Source organism: Chiloscyllium plagiosum, unplaced genomic scaffold (assembly GCF_037043375.1).
Source record: "Chiloscyllium plagiosum isolate Xiang-an unplaced genomic scaffold, Cpla_swu_hap1 HiC_scaffold_36, whole genome shotgun sequence".
Lineage (NCBI taxonomy): Eukaryota > Metazoa > Chordata > Chondrichthyes > Orectolobiformes > Hemiscylliidae > Chiloscyllium > Chiloscyllium plagiosum.
This window is the reverse complement of record NW_028270174.1, coordinates 15,145,646-15,171,457: the sequence shown is the minus strand read 5'-3', so window position 1 is coordinate 15,171,457 and position 25,812 is coordinate 15,145,646. Positions and strand designations below refer to the sequence as shown.

At 42.1% G+C, this 25,812-nt stretch overlaps 1 protein-coding gene across 1 annotated transcript in view; it reads right to left on the bottom strand.

Annotated features, from left to right (window-relative positions):
* Positions 1 to 25,812, bottom strand: part of nrg1 (neuregulin 1) — an 835,600-nt gene that overhangs the window by 418,411 nt on the left and 391,377 nt on the right. Inside the window, exon 2 of the mRNA XM_087979983.1 lies at positions 16,183 to 16,278. Coding sequence (XP_087836109.1) covers positions 16,183 to 16,189 — 7 coding nt within the window. The 5' untranslated portion in view covers positions 16,190 to 16,278. The remainder of the gene's footprint in view (positions 1 to 16,182; positions 16,279 to 25,812) is intronic.

Here is a 25,812-nt window from a genome sequence, read left to right as displayed (position 1 = left end):
GAAGGTATGTGGGATGCTTTCCTTCAATGGGCGAGGTATTGAATTCAAGAGCCACGATGAAATGCTGGAACTGTATAAAACACGGGATAGGCCACAGGTGGAGCTTTGCTTGAGAGAGAGTACAGAGGAGATTGACAAGAATGTTGCCAGGACTTGAAAATTGCAACTCAAATGAATGATTGGAAAGGTTAGCGCTGTTTTTCTTAGAAGCTGGTGGTGTGATTTAACTGAGATGTACAAAATTATAACAGACCTACAAAGAGTGGAGAGGGAAGATAGGTTTCCTCTATCTAATAGGTTCATTACAAGGAGGGACAGAGGTAAGGTGATCAGTAGAAGGATTAGAAGATACATGGGCAAAGTTAGTTTCACCCATCTGAAACTCATTGCCCAGTTTGAGGTGGAAACCCTCAACTCATTGGAAAAGGACTGGATCTGCACCTGGAGAGTTGAAACCTGCAAGGCTACAGACCAAGTGCTGGAATTGGGATTAGGATGTGCAGCTACATTATTCAGTTAGCACTGGCATGATGGCAGAATAGCCATTTCTCTGTGCTGTAACATCCCTATTGTTCTTTGCTAAAGTTTCTGTTCATCATAACAGCCAAGCTTGGCATATCTGCACCAACAGAACCCATAATGTCACAACACTGGAGCTCCAATTTCAGAGCAGATCTGGATGTGGGCTTAGAACCTTCCATGAGCAGGAACACTGGCCCAAGAGCAGGAGGCATTGAGCGGGAGCAGAGAGAGAAAGTCCAGGAATGGTAGAAGCTGCAGGTTGATGGGCATAAAGAGGGTGAATTGGAGAGCAAGAGAGATTACATGAAAATGGTGATAATCAGGTCATGCAGCTCCACATCAGGCTAATGGGAAACAACTTTAAAATGAACCTCATGGTGTTAGATGAGAATAGAGGTCCCATTAACTTACTGACCTTAGAGGAACACACCTCTTTACAGGGCAATGTTAAACGGGGGCTTCCTCTACTCCACAACAAACAAGAATTTATCCTGCAGACTTACAATGATTTTGATTAAGTGTTGAAAGATGAACTCAGGGATGACCAACTATATATCCATCTTATCTCTCTCATACAGGACCTGCCGACTAAACCTTGCCTCAAACCCTCTTTCGGTCAAGTGATTGCTTACTCATGTCCCCCTGAAACCCATCTGGAATATTTCTCTTTCTTTTATTGCTTTCTTGTGACACACCTGACTCGAGCGACAGAGAGAGAGAGGTCAGAGAATTAAGCCTGGTTTGGCCAGTCATCTATTGACACATTAATGCTCGGAATCTGCCTTCACAGCCGCTCATCGGCTCCCCAACACTTGAAATGTCACAAAGTAATTGCTTTGCAGTCAACTGTTGGACTCAAGGGCTTGAGATCCCAGTTCTGTAGCCGTAACCATTAATCTTCTGGAACTTCTTCCAGAAAGAACTATTAACAGTAATTGATGTCTTTCTTTATAGGAATGTTATATTTTTCCTTTCTAAGTACAAAATAAATCTATCACCCATTTCAATCACCAACACTCCCTGGTCTGAAGCTTTGTGTAACTTTTGGAGTTTCAGCCTGTGTACTCATGATATCAATTTATACAAGAATTTGCATTTGCATCCCAGTAGCTGGGATGGGGCGGGGGTGGAGGCAGGCTGGCTTCAAAACATTTACAAGCAAATGAACATTTGCAGAAGTTCGCTCGCTGTTGTGCTATCAGACATAGGCCATTCGCTCCATCAATTCTGCTCTGCCATTCGAAGAGATTGTGGCTGGTCTTTTCTCCATAACCTTCAATTCCCTTCCTGATTAAAAATCTTGTTATCTTGGCCTTGAGTATACTTAATTATCCAACCTCAACAGCCCTCTGCAGTAAAGACTTTCACAGGTTTACAACCCTCTGAGAAAAGAAATTCTTCCCCATCTCTGTCTTAAATATGTGAGCCTTCATTCTGAGATTAAGTCTGCTGGTTCTAGACTCTCCCATAAGGAATAACAACCTCACCACCTCTACCCATCCACTTCCCTAAGAATCTTGAATGATTCAATACAATAATTTTGCATTCTTCTAAATTTAAATGAGTACAAGCCTAACCTACTCAACCTCTCCTCATAATACAGTCCCTGCATACCTGGTAAACTTTCTCTGGACTACCTCCAATGCCACATATCCTTCTTTTGTTAAGGGGCTCAAAACTGTTCACATTATTCCAGGTGTGGACTGACTAGTGCCTTGCACAACTTTAGCAAATCCTACCTATACCAACATCCTTTTGTTCAGAGTGAGACTCCCAAAATAGCCACAAAAGAAAGGACTGAATAATCTGTTTCAGTGTCATTAGCTGAGACATACACATTGATCAGGACTTGACCTGCTCTTTCTATTCACTAGATTTGCACATCCAACTCAGGCAGATCTATCTGGGATTTACAGTGCAGTGCAGCACTCTTTCAGCACTGGTTCGAGGCATAGCCTTGAAAGGGGCCTTCAAGATCAGCTCCAGTAGGGTGGGTTTGCAGCCCCCAGATTGCTGAACCATTTGATTTATAATGGCCACTCACCGAACCAAAAAAATAGATCAATATCATCTCCTTCAGGTGGGCACCGCAGAGGCCATCCGCTGACCAGTTAACAGTTCTTTGCAAGAAACAGCAAGAATCCCTGGACATGGCAAATTCCAAACATAGATAAGTTTGGCCTCTATCAATGGTTAGAACCTGTGTAGTATCCTCCTTAAATCTGGCAGCACTCAGGAATTTGCTACCATCCTTTGCCTGCATCACAATGACATCATGCCGCATTCTCCAGTTATGGGACTGCTACAGAGCCCGTCCCTGTGAAAACTGGGATTGACCAAGGCTGGCCATTCATACCCAACGCTCTTCATCATTTTCCTCAGTGAAACGCCACACCTCTCCTCCAGCAAATCATCTACGTACGGAGCTGCTGGAGATAATTTAGAGATCAGAGAGGAAACTATTTATCCTACGCCACCTTCAATCCAACGTGAAAATCAATCCAACTAGTCATCGAGTTCCAGCATTTTGCATGCTTGTGATGGTCTTCCTCATTCTTTTTATTGTCCCCTGGCCCAAGCTCTGACCCTTCTCCTAGCTCGCTCTGGTGCCTGCATTGGTTTATCCTCCTCTTGTACTAGTCTCCAACAAGTTGAGAATGTGTTCCCTTATTTTTTCAAGATAACACAATCTAATAGATAAACAGAGGATCCTTGTTCCTTCCTTCTGAAGACAGACAAGCTGGTTAGTTTCAGCTCTTAACAGCTGTACCACTCTTTTTCTGATTAAATAGTCATCTTTACCACCACTTAATTGGGATAATTTATTACAGCTCTCTCTGAACAGCCTGTTTTTGATCTGTTGATAATATTTATCCCATTGTATATGCTGCCAAGTGAAATGCTTGGAGGATCTCTCCAAATATTATTCATACTCACTGCCAAAAAGCAGCTGCCCCTCTTAACAACCAAGACATAGCCTTGGACATGAAATTATTGAGAATAATATGAGTCACTTCTAAGAATTCTCTCTTGCAAAATGAGCCAACTTGCCCCTCATAGCAAGGGCATCCTGCCATAACTTGGAGTTTCATATCCAACCAAGGTTGTATTGGACTCCGAAGGAACTAAAGAGAACCCAGGAGAAAAGTCATGGGAGGCACTGTGCAAAATTTTGTTTGCCTCATTTCTTTTGGTAAGTTGCTTTCATTAGTGACATATGCATTGGAGATGGGCAAGGAAAGGCAGGTTTACTGGTAGTCAAGACTAAACCAGTTGGAAATCAATCTCTTCTTTTTCCGATTGGAAGGCAACATTCGGAGGATGGAATGTGGGAGTGGAGTCAGTCACAGAGTTGGCAACACTGTGAAGAATTCAAAGTTTAACGGCAGCCAACAGAAGACCACAACACCTGGTCATGGGACTGGCTGTGCTCAATGGGCAATCTCTAGTCATAAGGCGGGCGCAGTGTATGAGATGCAATGACCCTGTAGGGAAACTTTTCACCATATCTTTTTGCCCTGATCCATTTGCCAGACCAGGCGTAGTTTCCTCAGTCCAGCCCCATAGCGTGGGATAGGGTGGAGGGGAGGACATGGTCCGATGAAGAAACCAAACTGGTTTTGCCACAAGATTACACGATTTTCTGAATACATTTGGTGTAAAATTATTCCACAATTTACACAGCTCTATTAGCTGACAGCTGCCTCATTCTTGCCAGGTTAACATTGATCTCATGTAACAACCTTCTCACACTGTCTCCCAACGGGTTGTTCCTCAAATTCAACGACACCAATTTATTTTTGTCCATATTTATATTGTCCAAAAATGTTGTCCCTGCTACTTGGCAACAGGTCAACTCCTGGTTTTGACCGAGGGTTAGTCCTTAGAATCAAGTAGAATATTTCCTCATGAGTATTTTAATTAGGGAAGTATAGAGTAGGGGACAATCCACATGGCATATTAATCCCTTTTGATCAGGCAAACCAATTCCATAAAGTAAATCTGAGTAAGACCTCATCTGAGACTAATGGTATTAGCTGAAAATCTGGCCTGAGAAAATGTGACACACAGCTACGGAAAAGTGGATAAGGCCTACAGGATGACATCAGCTGTCAAAGGAAAATAGGAGCCCTGAAAATAACTGAGTGTTTGGAAAAGAGATTCAGTGTCAGCAAAGCAGACTGCCTTGATTCCTAGAAAACTCCCTACTTGCCATTGCAGTAGGGAATCTAACTAGTAAAGAGGAGCCAACATTGGGAGTGGACATTTAGGAGGGGGCAGGGTAATCGGACATCATGTAGGGGGAACATCAGGAGGGTAGAAGTCATAGAGTCATACAACATGGAAACAGGCCCTTCAGTCCAACAAATCCAAGCTGACCATAATCCCAAACTAAACTACTCCCACCTACCTGTCCTTGGTTCATATCCTTCCAAGCATTTCTTATTCCCGTACTTATTTAAATGTCTTTTAAATGTTGTAACCGTACCCGCATCCATCACTTCCTCTGGAAATTTATTCTGCACATGAACCATTCGCTGTACAAAAAAATGTCTCTCATATCTTTTTTTAAATCTTTCTCCTGTTGCCTTAAAAATATGCCCACAAGTCTTGAAATCCTCCACTCAAGAAAAAAATGCTTTCCTGTTCATTTTATCTGTGCCCCTCATTATTTTATGAACCTCCATAAGGTCAGTTCTCAATCTCTTATGCTCCAGTGAAAAAAATCCCAGCCTCTCCTTATAGCTCAGACCCTCTATTCCTGACGTCCTGGTAACTCTCTTCTGAACCATTGAGGGAGATATCAGGAAGGGCAGATATTGGAATGGTGTCTGTGGACAGAAGTTGAAAAGAGGGACATCAACAACACTCAAGAAGTTGACACCATCCAGGATGAAGCTTCCAGTACATTTAACTCTTCTGCTCAGTCCGAGGACAGCATTGAACTCTCATCCGATCAATCCAACCTTCACTGGCTGACTGGTGTCACAAGCTTGGGGAAACACAACCAGTGGGCCATAAAACTGAAAATGGGGGCCATATCATTTATTGTAAAATTTAAATTCAGGACTTGCCTCTGCCAGTCATTCACCACCCATAGCCTGGCTCCACTAAACTGGAGCTGTTTTGCACCCTTACCCTTACAAATGGTCAGATCATATAATCTTAAGATGAGAAGAAATAGGTCAGATAGTGCAAGATACAGAATCACATCAGTTTCAACTTTAACGACAAGTAGGATGACTTATTATAAGGACCATGATAATGTCTTCATGCATCAATATGTAAAAGGTCCATCACCTGAATCAGGTTGGTGCTTTGGAAACTCTACAGTAAGCAGTATTAACAGGATGGAAAGACTACCACTCCTTTTTGAGGCTGAGCCAAAGTGGGGTAAATCAACGTGACCAATTTACAAGAAACCTAAGACAGTCATTAACGAGATTTGTCAGGAGCAGCAAGAGTAACCATTCAATTAACCTCCCTGCTGTTGGCTTTCCTCAGGCTCAATCGGGTGATAAGGTCTGTTTCAGCCGGTAACAGCTGGATTGAATAAATGAGCCTGCTACTTTCAGTGTGGTGTGTAATTAGCACAAACACGTGTTGAAACATCTGTCCCTAAAGCTCACTCAACAGGACAGAAAGATTCTCCGTTTCCAATGTGTGCACACGGATAGCTTCAGGCAGCAGCTGATGGACGAACACCAAATTACGCTGATTCCTCTCGGAAAGTAAACCCTGACAAAGTCAGTGTGACAAATATTGGAAAACAAAGGAAGGCAAACAGGCTGACTCATAAGGTTTAGTCTGTCATTTCTTATGAATTTGAACTTCAAAGTTTCATCTGTACTGCAATATCTTCCTTGTACATGTCCCAATGGTTAGACTTCTATAGTATTAAAGAAAACTCAATTTGTAACATATATTTAGAACAACTTGGTCCATTATGTCTGCGCCAGCTCTTTGAAGGAGCAATCTAATCAGTTCCTCCCCTATTCCCAGAGCTCTGCAAATGTTTTATTTTCAAATTCATGTCCGATTGCTTTATGAAAGTTCCTATATAATCTGCTTCCACCATCTTTGCATACTGGTCATTTCTGAGCATTATAAGTCAAATTAATTCTCCACAACTCCTGTTTGGTTCTTCCACCAATTGTTTTAAGTGTGAATTTTCTGGTCAGTCCCAGTGTAAACAGCTTCTCCCTATTTACATTGTCAAATCACCTCATCATTTTAAACACTGCTGTTAAATATCCTCATAAATTTCTCTGCTCTAGAGATAATAATCTCCCTTTGGGGAACATTGGTCATTTGGGTCATAATTTTGCTGTCAAAAGTAATGCTGAAATTAATGGTGCTTGCTATTATTTATGTGAAAGTCCTACAGCAACTTCAACTGAGGGTCGGACACAAAATTATACATGAAAATGGGAAATTTGTGACCTGTGTTGCGCTATTTGACTATTAGTTTTGCAAGAACAACATCTTGCTACTTGCTTCAACACTGAACTGTATCGAAAGGCAAGATGCTGTCATACATCTATGGGGGTAGGTATTACCTTAAATTGGTTGTTAATTTAGTTTTAATACACTCAGGATAATTCAGTAGGTGTTGTGGAAAATGTCTAACCCCAGACATTTGTTTTGGGTTCAGAAAGCACAGGCTCATTGAGATTTAAAGTCAAGATATAGTGGTGCTGGAAAAGCACAGCAGATCAGGCAGCATCTGAGGAGCAGGAAAATCGACATTTTGGGCAAAAGCCCTTCATCAGGAATGAGGCTGGGAGCCTCAGGGAGTGGAGAGATAAATGAGAGGGGTGTGGGGCTGGGGGGAAGGTAGCTGAGAGTGCAATAGGTGGATGGAGATGAGGGTAAAGGTGATAGGTCAGAGGGGAGGGTGGAGCGGTTAGGTAGGAAGGAAGATGGACAGGTGGGACATGTCATGAGGATGATGCTGAGCTGGAAGGTTGGAACTGGGGTAAGGTGGGGGGAGGGGAAATGAGGAAGCTGGCGAAGTCCATGTTGCATCTGCAGTACCCACTTTCGCCTGGTTGAGATTTAAGATAATCAGTCCAGGTCGTATTGTGGTTTCAAATTTAAATGACAAATAGGATGAATTATTGGAAGGACCATGATAATGTCTTCATGTGTCAGTAAGTAAAAGGGTCTACCTTGGAAAACATGTACTTGCATGTGTGCCGAGTTTCAGAGAGTTCAGTTTTAAGGAGAACATGGGGTGTGTGCACTCAATGTTGGAACTCTGCCCACCCATTAGTTTATTGCATGTTTACAACCTCCACGCAGAGATATCAGTTGGTTTGCTCCAATGGCTGCTTTACAGTTCTGCTATTTTACATAAATTACCACACAATTAAATCATTAATTAGAATTAGAATGATAATTAGGCCATTATCACTAAGATGACAACATTTGGACACAAGGCCTGGTTCCCTGTAACTACATGGGCGCTTAGGATGTCTTCCTCATTGCTTTCTTCATGGCAATGCCCTGGCCAATCAGGGTTGAATTGTCAACCATGTGACAAAACGTTGCTTTAAGAGGTTATTTTGTTCATTTCCTTTAAAAGAGAGGCTTTAAGACTGAGGTTCTGAACTGTCTAGTTAGAAAGCCAGTAAAGTAAACAGCTTGCGGGGTCTTGGAGAAAGTGAGGACTGCAGATGTTGGCGATCAGAGTCGAGAGTGTGGTGCTGGAAAAGCATAGCAGGTCAGGCAGCATCCGAGAAGCAGGAGAATTGACATTTCAAGTTTAAGCCCTTCATCAAGAATTATGATCAGCTTGTGAGGTCTTTTTTAAAAAGAATTGGAATAATAGAAGCAGCCAAAATGGGCATGGTCAAACTACCACAGAACCAGGATTTTTAGTTTAGCTTTCAGCAGTTGCTGTTGGGAATCTTGAAGAAGTGAAGACTATTCCGTCCATCTCTTGGTTACAGAAGCTGCCTGCTATGGCAGCTGCATGTGCGACAATCTATGTTCTGAATTTGCCTTTTGCGAAGGCTGTGTTTATGGGATATATTGGCTATATTGGAATTGATTTAATAATAGTTACTGCCTCTATTATTCTGTTAAGTTTTCCAATAGAGTTAAGGTATTCCAATTTCTTCCTTCCTTTTGTAGTATTTTAACAATAGTGGATGAATAGAGTGAGCTTTGCTCTAAATCCAGTATTTTGAGCAATCGAATTGCATCTGGAATACAACACCTTACATTTACCTTTAAAATAACAAAAAGTAAGGGTTTAGACTATCTTCTGAGTACTTTGAGGGGGGTTTGGTCTGGCCCATAACAACCACTCATCACTTTATAACTCCAGCGATATATATTGTTTGAAATTTGGCATTCTTGATGATGACTGCATAATGTAGAGTTTCAACAATGTGTTTCACTTTTCAACTGTATCAATCACAGTATTGTTTCTCACTGCCAAACTGTTCTCACTGACATCAGCTATTACAATGGTGGAGCATCATACCTTCAGGTTTTCATTCTGTTGGAAGCTTGCAAACATTAAATTTAAATTGAAAAGAAGCACCTTCCAGTCAGTCTGTTTTTCTCTCTTATAGTAATAACAACTTGCAGTCATACGGCATAAAACTTCCCAAGGCACTTCAGATGTACAGTACTCCACATCCGATCCCACAAATGCCGTGGATAAATGAAGCATAACCTTCCTCTTCTGCATTGAATACCCCTCGCCATAAATGATGATCCTGGAAAGTGAGCTAGGGAAGGAGAGGGGTGTAGGGAGAGAATTCCAGAATTTGGGGCCAAGGCGAATGAAATGATAGCCACTAATGGTCACATGATCAAAATCAGGGCTGCACCAAGAGGCCAAAAAGTGACGCAATGGGACTGGAGTTGGTTACAGAGGTAGGGAGGGAACAGACTATTGATGAATTTGAAAACAAGATGGGAGTTTAAAAATCAAGATGTTGCTTCACCAGGACATTATAGAGCAATGTAGGATCACAAACTCTGGAGTAATGGTGGCACAGGAAGTGCTAAGGGTTAAGAAGGTGGCAGCAGAGTTTTTGATGCTCTCAAGTTTACAGAAACTAGAATATAGGAAACCAGCCAGGAATGCATTGGAATAATGAGTTGAGAACTAATCTTTCTCTCTCTTGATTTCACTTTCTGTACCTAATTGAAATTGAATTCACAAACTGACACTTCCTTCTCAGTTTTTGTATTGTTACTCTTTCAATAAAACTGGTTAAGGGCATGTACAATTGCTTGCCCTATCTCCCTTGTTGTAGTAATCTCAGGTCACATTTCAGCAATTTGGGTCATGTAATATTTCCAAAAACCTAAATGCGCACAAGCAGCTGCAACAAAAAACTGATGTGGTTAGATTCACCCATGGAGCATGTTATGTCATGTTTCATGGTTCTTGATTAACTTACACACCACAATGGTCTCTTCACAGAATGGTGTGGATTTCATTATTTTGGCTGATATTACAGTGGTTCAATTCAATCTCCATAATGTTTCTTGGGAGAAGCATGTGGCTTTAGAGTGGTGAAGGTCCATTTTCAAGGGAATGTGTCAAATATTTGTGTCTAATTTTGTTTTCGCTCAGTCCTGCTTTACAAATAAAGAGGAGATTTGTCATAGCATCGAATCATAGTGTCATAGAACACCTAAACAGACGCTTCAGTCCAACCAGTCCATGCTGAACATAATCCCAAATTAAACTAGTCCAACCTGCCCGTGTTTGGCCCATATTCTTCCAAACATTTCATATTTGTGTACTTATACAAATGTCCTTTAAACATTGTAACTGTACATGCATCTATCACATCCTCTGGGAGTTCATTCCACACATGAACCGGTCTCTGTGTAAAAAATGTTCCCCTCATGTCCTTTTTAAAACTTTCTCCCCTTACCTTAAAAATATGCCCACTTGTCTTGAAATCCCCTATGGAAAAGGATGGAAAATCCTCCATGGAAAAGACACCTTATCTATACCCCCATGATTTTATAAACCTCTGTAAGGTCACCCCTCAACCCCTCACACTTCAGTGGAAAATGTTCCAGCCTATCCTGCCTCACCTTATATCTCAAACCCCCCATTCCTGGTAACATCCTGATAAATCTTTTCTGAACCCTCTCCAGCTTAATAATATCCTTCCTATAGCAGCGCGATCAGAACTGCACACAGTACTCCAGAAGAGGTCTCAAAAACATCCTGTACAAGCTCAACATGACCTCCCAACTTCTGTTCACTCAGCACCTTTCACATCCTCTGGACCCAAAATGTTTCACAGGTCAATGGCCTATTTTTTGAAGAACAATCCTAAGTGGAATAGCTCAGGTGCACACAGCAAAATTCCACAAACAGCAATGAGTCCAATGGCCAGATATCTGTTCCTGTGGGATTATCTGAGATGTACATATCACCCAGTTCAATCTTAATATGACAGAAATTAAATCACAAGGATGTTCTATCGTCTGAGGGACTATGCTCCAATCTCCTGGGATAGATTTTTCTTGAATATTGAATGGATTTTAGTAGATAGAGTGTGGTGCTGGAAAAAGCACAGCAGATCAGGCAGCATCTAAGGAGCAGGAGACTTGATGTTTCAGGCAGAACCCTTCATCATGAGTCCTGATAAATGGTCCTACCTGAAACTTTGACTCTCCTGCTCCTCAGCGGCTGCCTGATCTGCTATGCTTTTTCCATCGTCACACTCTATACATGCAGTCCTCACTATCTCCAAATCAATTTTAATGTAGTTATAGCGCCAAAGACCTGGGTTCGAATCTAGCACTCTCTGAGTGGAGTGTGCACATTCTCCCCTTGTCTGCATGGGTTTCCTCCAGGTTCTCTGGTTTTCAAAGATGTGCAGTTTAGGTGGATTGGCCATGCTAAATTGGCCATAGTATCCAAAGATGTGTAGGCTAGGTTGGTTAGCCATAGGGAATTCAGGATTATAGGGGGCTTCATTTGGGTGGGATGCTCCTCTTCGGAAGGTTAGTGTGGACTTGATGGGCTGAAAGGCCTGCTTTCAGATTGTCGGGAATTCTAAGAGGATGTTTAATGATGTATGAGTTTAAAACAGTAATAACAAATCCTGTGATTCCTCTGTCTAAGAACTAGTTAGTCACACGCTGAAAATATTTAAATTGCAAAGCGCCTAGAGGTAATTTCATGCAGAGATAACAGGGAATACATCCAATTTAAATCATACACCAGTCCCAAATTCTATACTCACGAAGGTTCATGCTTATCTGCCGGGTCTGTTGGCTATTTTACTTCGGCTTAGAATTTTATTCCATGTAGAAACAACTTAGTTCAGGTGTTTAATGAAAGGAACCAAGTTGGATTTATATTGCATTTGTATCGACCTTAGGACATCCCTAAGCGCTTTACAACCAATTAAATACTTCACGGCTCCTCCGCTGAAGGATTACCGCAGATTTATTAAGTGATAACAAACGCTTGGCTACCAGGAAGTATATGATTAATTGATATTAACAAATATCTTTTTCCTGTAACATTCTTGATCGGTGGTTCTCTTTGGCCCTCAATTTTGCAAAATTCACAGAATCACAGAATAGTTACCATACAGAAGGAGGCCATTAGTCCCATCGCTGTCATGCTTGCATTCTGAAAGAGCAATTCACCTGGCACCATTCCCTTACCTTCTCCAACAGTCCTGAACATTCCTCTTCCATTAATAATGTAATTCCCTCTCGAATGTCTCAATTAACCTTGCCTCTGCCACACTTTCAAGCAGTGCATTCTAAATCCCAACCATTTACTACAGTAAACAGCCTCTCCTCATGTCTCCATTACTTCAATTGCCAGAACACACCAATGCCAACAATTTCAAATTCTTCCTCCTATTCCTTCCAGACTAGGTCCTCCTCCTTTCTACACTACTCCAGTTTCAGGTCTAAAATCTAACCCTCCTTCCCAAGGTAAACATTTGCCTCTGTCCGAGATGTAATCAGCAGCTCATTTTGTAAAAGTACTCATCTATTTCTCTGGAGCTCATGCATTCAAATCCATCTTCAGAGACTAGTACCAAATCCAAGCTGACAATCCAGTGCATTACTGAAGGAGTGCTGCACAGTTGGAGGTACCATATTTCAGAGATGTTAACACAAAGACTGATAACCTTCTGAAGTAGAGAAATGACACAGTGTGGAAGCAGGCAATTCAGCCCATCAAGTTCACATTGGACATCAAAAGAACATCTCACCAGACCTACCCTGTAACCCTGCATTTCCCAAGGCTAATCCACCTAATCTGGACACCTTAGCATGGCCAATCCACCTAACCTGCATACCTTTGGGACTGTGGGAGGAAACCAGAGCACCCAGACAGTCACCCAAGGGTGGAATTGAACCAGGCCCCTAGCACTATGAGGCAGCAGTGCTAACCACTGAGCCACTGTGCCAACCAGTCGGACAAAAATGATTCCTTGGCACTATCTTCAAGAACAAACGGAGCATTCTCCCTAGTGTCCGAGCCAATATTCATCCTCCAAACAACATCACTGAAAAAACATTACGTGGCCATTATGTTTTGGGATCATGTTGTGTAGAGATTGGCTGTCATGTTTTGTATGCTACAATAATGACTGCATTTCAAAGGTACTTTTTCAGCTAAGAAGTGCTTGGGAACATCCTGAGATTATGAAAAGTGCTAAATAACTGCAAGATTTTCTGTTGTTTTTAATGCTTTCCCGATTGAAACTTCAATCTCCACTGCACTCACTCCACTCCAGCTTTCAATCAGGCCCCCACGTTTTCTTCAAACCCATTTGGTCACTGCCCCAGCCTCAGACGTCAAGGTTTTACCATTCCACATGGAAACTCAACCTATTCTAGGTCCGTATCCCCAATCTTGCTTTGATCGGAGTGTGTCACACTAATCACAAGATGCACCAAACAGCATGAATCTGGATGCAATTTGAGATCAAAAGACAAGATCTGGGTTGCAAGACCAACCATCTGGATCCAGTGGACCCATCTTTGGCCAGGATCCAAACAATACTATCCACATTTTCATTTCACAAATCACAAGCAAAACAGATGGAAATAACTCCACAGAGGCTGGTATTCCATCACCAAGCCCCCCACTTTGTTGGCACACGGATAATCCTTGACTTCAGTACTGCCTGAGTTGCCGTGCTTTTCCAGCACCACACTTTCCAACTCAAATTCTATGAGGTCCACCTGGTTGACTACACAAACCCTGCTGAGTTCCTGAACTACCAAATGATGCAATGCAATTTAGGTCCCAATGTCCACTTTATTTGCCCAGTCCCTGCGAACTGCAGCATCCTCTGGCTGGATAGGCTGTCTCTCCAACCTCCCCACACCCCAGACACTCTAGACCCTCATGACAAGCTGTGAACCTCCCTCCAGCCTCCAGTTTTAGCTTCTGTTTATAGAAATGCCTTTTCACATTGTTTACCAGCTGGTGGCCCTTAGTCATGTGAACTCTGCCTCTGCTGTAAGTGCGTTCACTCCAGTTTGTGACAAATACAAAATACATTTCTTGAAACAGATGTAATCTTGCTGAGAGACCTGTCTTGAAATGAAAATTACTAAATCCACACATTAACAGAACGACGCCATGAAAAACAAGAAAAATAAATGATTTTGCTTTTATTTTAGTGTGGATGCAATGTTCTAAAGGTCCCTTTGTTTAAGTGGATCTTGATGAGGTTTTGAGTGAAGAAACGGGGCCAGCAATTTGGTACATTGAAAAAATAAATAGATTTAAAAAGAACAGTGCTGTTGCTGAGTGAGCAGGGCTTGTGTATCATGAATAAACATAAATACAGAAAATCCTAGAAATCAGTCAGTCTGCAATGTAACCAGAGACAAACTGCTGAAAACTGAGTTTAGGGAACTCATGTGCTTGCTCTGAATTAAAGCAACAGTGAGTTTAGTTTGCAGCTTGTTTTAGGTGTCTGAGTGAAGGAAAAAACATCGAGTGGATGTGAAGTGAGTGAATGCCAGAAGGAAACTGGTTGCAGCTGTGCCATTCTGAGCAAGCAGCATTGGAATGGAGATAGTGATAACTCTTCTGTAGATGTTTTTGGTCCTTTTAAGGACATTTCTAGGATCCTAACAAAATACATTTAATGAAATCATCTCAAAGGGCTTCATGGAGGACAAATCCAAAGAGTCCAAAGAGATGACTGATAGCATATATGAAGAAAAACGTTTTGCTGCAGGTTTTAAAGGTACGTAGGGAGACTAAGACTTATCTGATAATTGATGGTGTTGTGTAGAGGACAAGGATGCGTTTTGAGACAGCTCTGCACAACAGACGTGACTTAGAGGATCATGGAAGACACCAGACCAGATCCTCCCTGGAGTCTGAAGGCACAGGAAACATTTATCGACAGGAAGTTTACATGGAAATGCAGGGCATACATATTGCCAGTGCCATGTCTGTGAGCACAGCATGGTGGCTCAGTGGTTAACACTGCTGCCTCACAGCCCCAGATACTTGGGTTTGATTCCTGTGTGGAGTTTGCATAGTATTCCCCTGCTGCGTGGGTTTCCTCCGGATGCTCCCATTTCCTCCCACATTCTAAAGATGTGCAGGTTCAGTGGATTGGCCATGGGAAATTGACAGTAATGTTCAGGGGATGTGTTGGCTTAGCCATGAGAAATGCAATGTTATAGGGTAGGGGGGTGGGATGCTCTTTGGACAGTCAGTGTGGGCTGACTGGGCTGCTTCCACACTATAGGGATTCAATGATATGTTTTGTAATTTTTATTGTGATCTTTTTAAGATCAAAGACAAAGAGCTAGAGGGGGATGCAGAGAACTAGAAGCTCCTTAAGACATGTCTTTTCAATCAAGCTTTTGGTCACCTGTCTGAACACCTTCCTATTGTGATTCAGTCTAAAATGTTGTCTGTTAACACTTCTGTGAAGTACCTCACGGTGTTTTACTTTGATGAAAGGTGCTATATAAATGTGAGTTGTTGCAATATGATCAGGAATGCACAAACAAAAGGACTATGAAAATAGATCCAACGGTAATTTCTAAAAGAGAATTAGGTTTTTGATGTGAGTTTACCACCAATGGGATGTTAATATATGATGTGGCAATGCTTATGGTATCCCTCATATCAAAAGAAACTGGATGTGAAGAAACCAACTTACATTTAGTACAGCTAACTATGATGCACAAATATCACATTACATTCTATACACATAGTGCCTGAAATAACATTAGATTATGAAATAGAAAGAGCAGCCTGATTGTGCTATTCTTCAAGTGACCTGAAGTAAGATGAAGCATGAGGTTATACACTCTCATGCCATGAGGCAGTGATGATACCATGAACATATCTTCTAAACGTATGCTGACATATTGACTGTGGAAGGTAAGACAACATTAAATATATTTCCTTAAAAATTGCAACATTATAGGGAATAAGTAGGGCTGTAAGAATTATTAGGATACTATGATAAGGACCAGTAAGGGTGCATTTGCTTGTCTGGAGTCCATATTCCTGTTTTATACAGTCATTGAGGTGTACAGATCCTGAAATGTTCAGCTGTTCCACTAAAAGTTACTTTCAAACAACATAACGGTGTGATCTCTTTCTCATATCAAACAATTGATTGTAATCGGGTGTCATACTAGTAGAGTACTCACTTGTCATATGGGCATACTCAAAGGTTGGAATCCTGATTGAGGTCAACTTCAAACCTGCTTATGCGTCTGGAGGCTCGAGGTAGCAGATGTGGACAGCTGCAGAAGCCAGGATGGGGAAAAAGAAAATCAGAAACAAAGTCAATTAGGTTTCATTTCTCCCTTTTATCCACTGGCCTTCTGCTGCTGGGTGCACTGCACAGAGGCTGTGAAGCCCATCTGACAGCAACTCTCTTTGGCCTGAGGTACTAACTGCAGTTTAATGGTGTCATCCGTCAGGCATGTGCAGCAGTCATCCTACTTTCCTGCTTGGATTTGTGTTAACAAAGGGAAACCTTCTCATTACAAACTACACAATAACTGGTCTGCAAATGGGAGAGGCATTATAGGGGTATCATCAGTTAATGAACATTTCAGGTGCCCATTAATATATCAATCCTTTGATTTTACATAAGTTAACATTTCTGTAAGAGAACAGACTAATAAATATTACATGCTTATGTTCAATGCCTATCAACCAATAAACACCAAAGTAATCTATAGTCTTATATGAATAATTGATTACTCATTCTACAAGAGCTTTGCAACATACATAGGAAATTTCTGGAATGTTGAAGGGTGTTGTTACTTATTTACAAACAAATACAGTCTATTCTCTTTCACTACATTTGTTTTAAACTAATTCAAGGAGATTTTACCCACATTATTGGTAAAGGTCCCTTCTCAAGTCTGGGTTGCCTTAAACACAACTGATGCCAAGTGTTCAGACCTGACAGATCAAAAACAGAAGTTGCTAGAAAAGCTCAGCAGGTCCGGCAGCATCTGTGGAGAGAAATCAGAGTTAATGTTTCGGGTCGAGTGACCCTTCCTCGGAAAAATCCGTTCTCAGGAAGAGTCACTCGACCTGAAACGTTAACTCTGATTTCTCTCCGTAGCTGCTGCCTGACCTGCTGAGCTTTTCCAGCATGTTCTGTTTTTGGTTCTGATTTACAGCATCTGCAATTCTTTTGATTTTGACTTAGACCTGAGGCATTGCCTGAGGTTGGCATCAGAAAGATAAATCGTCAAGAAATTACTTACCTGAATGTGGAACCAGGAGGACCATTGGAGTACAGGAGACCAGAAATACACTTCTGTCCCTTGCAATTGCCCTCTTATTTGACTCCACACTCTTGGACCTTCCTAATATTTTCTTCTATCCATCTAGGCCCTACTTGATGGTCAATGTTGGAGGAACAACAGACACAGCCACATATTCTGGAGCCCCACATGACATAAGCAGCTTGCTGGCAATGTGCCCATGAGTTCAAACTTGCAGGAGGTTTGGGCTATTTCTTGCGGAAGCTCACAACGTGCTGTCTGTCAAAGGCTGAAATAAGTTTCCAATCCTCCAGGTATCACTGGGGGCGCTGAGTGTTCACTTCTCCAAATAAAGTCTTCTTTTCCTTACCAGATCATCCACTGATGGCTCCAGAATAATCTTTTGCACAGTCAGTACTGGCTATTAACCTCTGAATTAACTGCAAAGATTTTGAATCCCCTCTATCTGCCCTTTTACTTGCTAATGATCCCAGAAACCTGCTACCAATTTTATGACCCCAAATTAGGCACAACACTAAAAGACTTTCTTAATTAAATGTTAAAGCCTGGTTATGATTACTATTAAACACATTTCACCAGCAAATGTTTAAATTATACTGGAGATATTGATTGATGCTGACTTAATTCTTAATTTCCATCACCACCTTCAACTACTGAAGGGCATGGAAGAAAAAGTCTTAGCACAGATACTAAAATGATTATAAGGTACTATGTGTTAGTTTTTGAAACAGTGCAGATAGGCTTGAGTATTATTGATGATATCAGGTCATTATAAATGCTCTGTAATTTTCAGTCTATAGCTGAAAAGTCACTTCCATGACACAACCAAACAGAAATTCTCCCTGGCACTGTTCACATCCAAATGTTTAAGACACTCTTACTGCATTCTTGAGTGTGTTGTGTTAACACAGCATTAACCAGTTTAATAAAATCTGTTTGTTTGAAATGGCTGTGCGAAATATCATCTATGAACATCACTGCTGATTTCCACATTAATGGCACTGATCAAAATTTGACTTTAGTTTTGGCTGGTTGACTAACGTTATTAGGGAACAGATTCATGGTAATGATTCCTGCACGCTGCACAATTCCGAACTGAATTGTGCTGTTTGTTACAGATACCAGAAATCCTCTGAGAGTGAAGCTGTTTTTAGGGAGTTTCTTTTTGTAACGGAATATTGGCACAAACCTAGAAATGTTTGCCTGTTTTCGGTGAATAGAGCGCAACATGAAGGTCAATTCATAATGAGGAGGTGTTTGCTGTGTCGGTGTACCAAGCAAAGGTTTGGTTTGGAGGTCACTACAAGTTACGAGAGAAATACACTGCCAACATCAGTACATCATACATTAGACCCCTCCCTCACATACTTCCTTATGATCTGAACTAGATATTCACAATTCTTTAATGTCTCCACAGGTAGATCACACCAGGACAGACAAGACCAGATATGAATCCTTAAGTTCTTTTATGTTACAGCAGATTGCATCAAGCAATAGTTACATTCGTATTCATTGAGTCCAATCAATACAACTTTTCAATGACAGTACCAAATAATTGCTGTACTTAAAAATCATTTTTTGGTACTTCCCCAGTGTTGTAAACTTGCCCATTGCCTCTGGGGGAGGGGATTTAACTGAATAGGAATTGGATTTGGGTTGAACAGGAGATTTAAGTGACAAGGATCTGAAACACAAAGAGAAACAGTTGGAGAAACTCAGCAGGTCCGGCTGCATCTGTGGAGAGAAAGCAGAGTCAATGTTTCAGATCCAGTGACCGTCTTCAGATCCGGTAACAGGTAGGAAATGCTGGCTTCTGTGCTGAGATGGTAGTGGGGGTTGGTAAAAAGTAAGCGATAGGTGAAGACAGACAGAGAAAGACAGTTGGCAGACAAAGGAATTGGTAATGGTCACCCAGGGAGAAAGTAGGGCCCATAGCAGGTGAAAATGTGCTGAAAGCAACACATGTGATGACAGAGCTTGGGGCCTGGTGTATGCCAGAGTGTGTAAAAGTCATGAAAGAAGGCATTCAGGTCTAAAAATTATTGAACTCGATATTGAGTCCTGAAGGAGGCAGGGTCCACATGTGGAAAATGAGATACTGTTCATCCAGCTTGTGTTGAGCTTCACTGGAGCACTGCATTTGGCCCAAGACAGAAATATTGGCCAGAGATTACGCTGGTGTGTTGGTGTGCAGTCAACTGGAAGCTCAGGGTCATGAAGGTCAACAAGAACGATCTGAAGCAGGAAAATTGATGAAACATCAATTTTCCTGCTCCTCGGATGCTGCCTGATCTGTTGTGCTTTTCCAGCACCACTCTGATCTAAACTCTGCATCTGCAGTCCTCACTTTTGCCAAGAAGGATCTGAATCCTAGTCCCAACTCACTTTCAATCCTTCCACTTCCTGTTTTATTGGAGGAAAGATGGTGAGTTTGGCACTTTAAATATTATAATGAGAAAGTGTCTCATTTATATGACATTTTGAACTTCTTTACACTTGGTCAGGTTTTCTTACCCTTAAAGAAACTCAGCAGCTACAGACAAGGATTGTTGGGCTAAAGGTGTCACCTCTCAAACGACACCTTTTCTCTTCTCTAATGACCTTTCCAATCTATCTCTAATATCTCTCCCAAGCATTCAACCCTAGCGTCAAAGCCTTCAGCACCTTACAACCCTGAGATCATTAATCCAACAATACTGACCTCCAAATCCCCTTGAGCGCCCGCACCCTGAGATATACATTGCTCTAGGCCTCAGAGTAGTCATCCAAGCTCCCCAACCATTCAGTGTGAACATTCCCATGCCCCACGCCTCTGATTACACATGCCCCTTAGTTCTGACAACATCTCCCAGAACAAGTGAGCCTCTCTTCATGCCTCCTATTTTTCAATCCTGCCCTTGCTCCTTCCCCAATTCCCAAGACCTTCAAGTTATCCCATGGATCAGATTGTCTACAAATTTCCTTTTCCTCTACCTCTCCGGGGGTCAGCCCCCAAGTTTGGGCAATGTTTCTGTAGGATAAGAAAACCATCTCACAAGCCAACAATGCTCACTCCACTCCACACCCTACAAGGCTGAAAAAGCCCTTGTGGTTTGTTGCAGATTATAAGCCCTCGCCCCCACTCCAAAAAATTAAACCCACTGGAACACTACCTTTCATCTTCTTTTGTCTACAACCAACTGCATCAGAGACCTTCCAAAGCATTGTGTGTGAATTGTTGGAGGCTGTCAAGACAGCTTAACAAATGCTTATTATTTACACTCCAAACAGTGACAGTATCAGGGATTGCACAATTAGCATTTTAACTACTAGTATCTCAATGCTTTTTCAGTACCTCTTCTACACTTTAGAACACAACATTTACTGATAATTCTTTTTCCTCTCTGCAGTCAAAAAAAATCCCTTCACATCGTAAGAATAATTCCTCAGACTATCTGCTACATCATTCGATAATAAAGAAGTTGTATTTAATAATCACAACTGCACACTGTTAACTATTTAATCTAAATCCTGGTGTCTACTTTTTGAATCCAGTTGAAATATTTATTAGTTGGTCTGAAAATTAAATGGACATTGAAATTAAAGTTTCTCAGTACTACTCATTTAACCTGATAGGTTTGACTAGTCAACTCACCTCACTACAAACATAAAGCCCTCCTCAACCATAGACTGGTCTGTTGCTGCTGGGGAAGTATTTTCTCAGTCATTCACTGTTTCACTCAAACTCAACCATAACTCATTTCATAAAATATTTGCTTTGCACCTTTGGTGCCTATTTCATTGCTTAGCCTTCTAGCAAAAATAAGCAATCTTTTAGAACATTGGATATATGTGGATAACTGCAAATTTGGCACAATGGGATTATAATGGGGAAATGTTAAGCATTGTGGAATCACAGAAGTGTTATGGTGCAGAAAGAGGCCATTCAGCCCATCGTGTTCTGGACCCCAAATGAGCATTATGGTTTCCAGCCTTTTCCCTATACCCTTGCACATTCTTTCTATTCAAATAATAGATCTTTGGAATACCTAAATGGAACTTACCTCCAGCAGACTTCTAGGCAGGACATTCTAGGCCTGAAACATTCATTGTGTGCAAAAGCTTTTTCTCACATCATATTTGCTACTTTAACAAATTACTGTGTCCTATTGTTCTTGACCCTTTTACAAGCAGAAACTGTTTCCATAGAATCCCTACAGTGTGGAAACACAGCCTTCAACAAATCCACACTGACCCTCCAAAGAGTAACCCACCCAGACCCATTCCCCTACCATATTATCCTACATTTACCACTATCTAATTCACCTAACCTACACATTACTGGACACTAAAGGCAATTTAGCACGGCCAATCCACCTAACCTGCACACCTTTGGACAGCGGGAGGAAACTGGAGCACCCAGAGGAAACCCACGCAAACATAGGGAGAATGTGCAAACTCCAAACAGAGAGTTACGCGAAGGCAGAATCGAACCTGGGACCCTGGCACTGTGAGGAGTGGTACTAACCACTGAGACAACTTGCTGCCCTACTTGTCACCCTGTCTACTTTATTCTGGCCTCTCAAAGTTTTGAAAACCTCCGTCAGTTCTCATATATTGCCTCAGTGTGGAAGCAGGTCATTCAGCCCATCAAGTCCAAATCTCCAAAGAGCATCCCAACCAGACCTACCCTATCCCTGTAACCCCAAACTTCCCATGGCTAATCCACCCAGTCTACACATCCCTGAACACAATGGACAATTTACCATGGCCAATCCATCTAACCTGCACATCTTTGGACTGTGGTAGGAAACTGGGTACCTGGAGGAAACCCATGCAGATAAGGGCGGAATGTGGAAGCACCACACAGACAGTCACCTGAGGGTGGAATCAAACCTGGGTCCCTGGTGCTGTGAGGCAGCAGTGCTAACCACTGAGCCACTGTGCCACTCTTAACCATCTTCCATCCCAGGATAAAAGTCTCAACCTCTTCAATCTATCCTCCTAGCTGAAGTTTCTCATTCCTAAAATCATTCTTGCAAATCTCTTTTGCATTCACTCTGATTCTTTCACATCCTTCCTATAGTAGAACTGCACACAATATTCCAGCTGAAGTCTAACAAGACTCTTGTATCGGTTCAGCATAACCTCCTTAATATACTCTATGTCTCTATTAACTAAGCTCAGGACACTGCTATGGGTTCTTTGATTCTTAATGTTAAATGGAAAACCAAGTTGATTTGTGATCTTGGGCCATGAAACATTTCACACGGTTTCACTGTGACCATCCTTCCTCTCCTCCTTTCAGGCCCATCTACCTCTTTGATAAAGCTTTTGGTTCAAATATCTCTTTATGTCACACATTGTCAGACTGGTATCTGATATCACTGTGGTCATGAGCCTTGGGATAGTTGACTGTGTTAAATGCTCTATGTGAATGCAAGCTGTTGTTTGGAGTGTGTCCGGAGAGTTCATTGAGATGCTGCTGGAATACCAATCCAACCTTGAACCAGACCAACTCCCAGCTCTCAGGCATAAAGAGAAACAGCCTGATTGTCAGCTTGTTACTTGACAAAATAATGCTGGCTTAGAAAAAAAAAGAACTGAGCTGAATAGTGAGTGGCAGGCCTGCATTTCCAATCTTCTTGCGAACATGAACAGCAATTAGAAGAAATCCTGGCAAAACAATTGGCAATCTGGTCACCCCCAGCTCCGGTAATCAAGACTTGCATGGGACCTCCCCTTTCACATCCAGTCCTTAAGCCTCTCTTTAATATGATTGACACTCACAACATTGAAATGTGTCAGGGAACAGGTCTCCATGTTAAACATATCACTGACTATTCTCTCAACACCCTCTGCTTGCTATGCGTTATGTTAGATGACAGCTCAATACTCAGGCCGTAATCACCTATGGATTGGTTCACTCTGTGAAAGGGCTGCCAAAATATTTGAAAGCGTAGCTGTTGTTTGGCAGCACGCTGCCCTTTAATGAGCTGCTGTGAGAAACAGTTAACTGCTTCCAGTGGTCTGAATAGATCACATCAGTCAGTCAGCCCTTACATCAGTGCAATAGTAAATCAAGAGTGAGAGCTCAGTCCTGTTTACAACATAATAAGTTCAGAACAGGTGGTTAAAAAACTGTTTTATGTGCTCATTGAGATTCTGGGGACAATTTAAACCTAATTCTTCCATTGCGGCACTCATGGGGTCAGTTACAATGCTGGCTTGTCATCCCACTTGACTTTATTTACCAACAGAGAGTAACACTGGGCAGAAACGAGTTGCAGTGTTTTGCCTGCTAGTTGACGAGCCAATGGGGGATGCATGCTGCCCCTTTCCAGGGAGTTGTAAATCAATCAGGAGGTGTTGAGGCCATTGGTGTACCCTGCCCTGGAATCAATACCCTGGAGCTAACACTCTTCAGTGCCAAAGGGAAGGCTGGTGTCTGCTTCGGAAAGAGCAGCCCCAGATTTCCATGGCATTTCACATCCATAGTGTCCATGGAAGTCTCAGGTATTAGAATCAAACAATGACATTCAGGTATTGATATTCCATTTTCAGTACAATTGTAATAATTACATATGTATTAATTTTATATTTGGTGATTTATTTTAATTTGCAAGGTTTTTCTGCTAAGAATACCCAATGCTGCACATCTGTGGTACTGTATTTCAACGCGTACTTGAACTTGTTTTTTTCTGGGTGAGGGAAGTCTGAAGGAATCTAGCTCATGCTTTAGGATTGGTTCTCTGGGAACCCATAGTTCACTTCAAGTCATTTTGCATTAAGTCACAACTTTCAGAAATGCAGCCTCAACTTTAACTTACTGTACAGGACATTTCGATTGGAATGTTTAGAATGAAGAAAAGCTTTGGCTAGAAGCAATCTGTTTCTATTTGTTGTTTTATTGGGAGTTATCAAAGATTCAAGATTCAATGTAAAAGTTAGAAGAGAGAGCAGGACGAACATACTATTCCAAGGCCAATGACTGAGGTGGAAATTGTGTCTATGTTGAAGAATGGACTGGAAGCAGTTGGATTAAAAGGGCACAAAAGATTAGTGGAGCAAAGTCGTGTTGTGGTAACTGGACTGTGTGCAGCAATGGCAGTGCAGGTATAGAGGAGGCAGGTGGGACTATTCCGGTTTGGGATTATGTTCGCATGGACTGGTTGGATGGGAGGGTCTGTTTCTGTGCTGTATGATTCTATGAGTGTGGAGGATCCAAGAAAAAGGGAAGAGATGTGGGGTGGGAGAGCGCAGTGGGTTTCTCCAGTTGGTGGAGGGGTAGGCAGGGGTCACAGGGCAAGAGGACAGAAGTGAGGGCGCAGGGTTGGCTCCTATGCCAGATGAGCAATTCCCTGGTCAGGCACTGATATCCTTCGATTGAGGGACCTCGGTGCCACCTTGCTGAGTGGTCTGCAGCGAGGCACCTGTCAGGAATGCTATGTGGCACCAGGTCTACCTGGGTAAACCTCAGCAGGAGTAGGCTGATGATTTTAAGTGATCTCTCCTTGGCCACTTAAGAGCTTCAATTGGCAGCAGGACAGAAAGGTTGACCATGGAGCTTCCCACTCTGGGCTTAATCCCAGTCACGGTAATGGAGTTTGGTAATGCCACCATTCCACTGAATGAAATGCCCCTCCCTCCACTAAGCTCTCCACTGCCAGGAGCAGAAGCTTCTGTCGATTGGGTAGTATATTAAGCAGGCATTTCACCCAATCCCTGGGATTTCCAACTACAGCAAGTCAGATAGAATTGCCTGTAGGTCACCCTTAAAATCTGGAAACCTGACTGAAGTTCAGCCCCGAAAAATTGGCTTAATTCCTGGTGCCAAAATTCCTTCTGAGCTAAGGGCGGATTGGGCCAGAAGTCAGTGAGAATGTGGAAAGTTTTTCTTAGTCAAAATCCTGCCATTAAAATCAGCGAGGCTGCCATATCCCTAGCATGTGGATGTGCCAACTTTTACTGAGGTCATGTGCATCCTCCTGGTCCCTCCCTCTCCCACCCCTCCCGCCCACCCGACCGTTGTATCAGGTAATTGTGCTTAAAGGGATTAATGTTTATTATTGATTGGCTCCATCCATTCTACCAGTGCGACACAAAGTCAGTGGGTACAGACAAGGAACTTTACTCTAACTTTTGGAGGGAGCAGATGTATCTGCACCAGCTCCCTAAAGTCCCAGTAGTAATGGCTGAACAAATATAGTTGTACTTATTGCTGTCCTGTAATAAACCTTCTTGATATGGAAGAACAGTTTATCTCCTGTAGATACCTATGATGTTGCATCCATTACCATGATTCACCAGTTGGGGTACCACACAAAGCAAAGACAAAGGGAGACGGGGACAGCAAAATACGTGAAACAATCCAGTCAGAAGACACACAGCTGAAAATGTGTTGCTGGAAAAGCGCAGCAGGTCAGGCAGCATCCAAGGAGCAGGAGAATTGACGTTTCGTGCATGAGCCCTTCTTCAGGAATCATTCCTGAAGAAGGGCTCATGCCTGAAATGTCGATTTTCCTGCTCCTTGGATGCTGAATGATTCCTGAA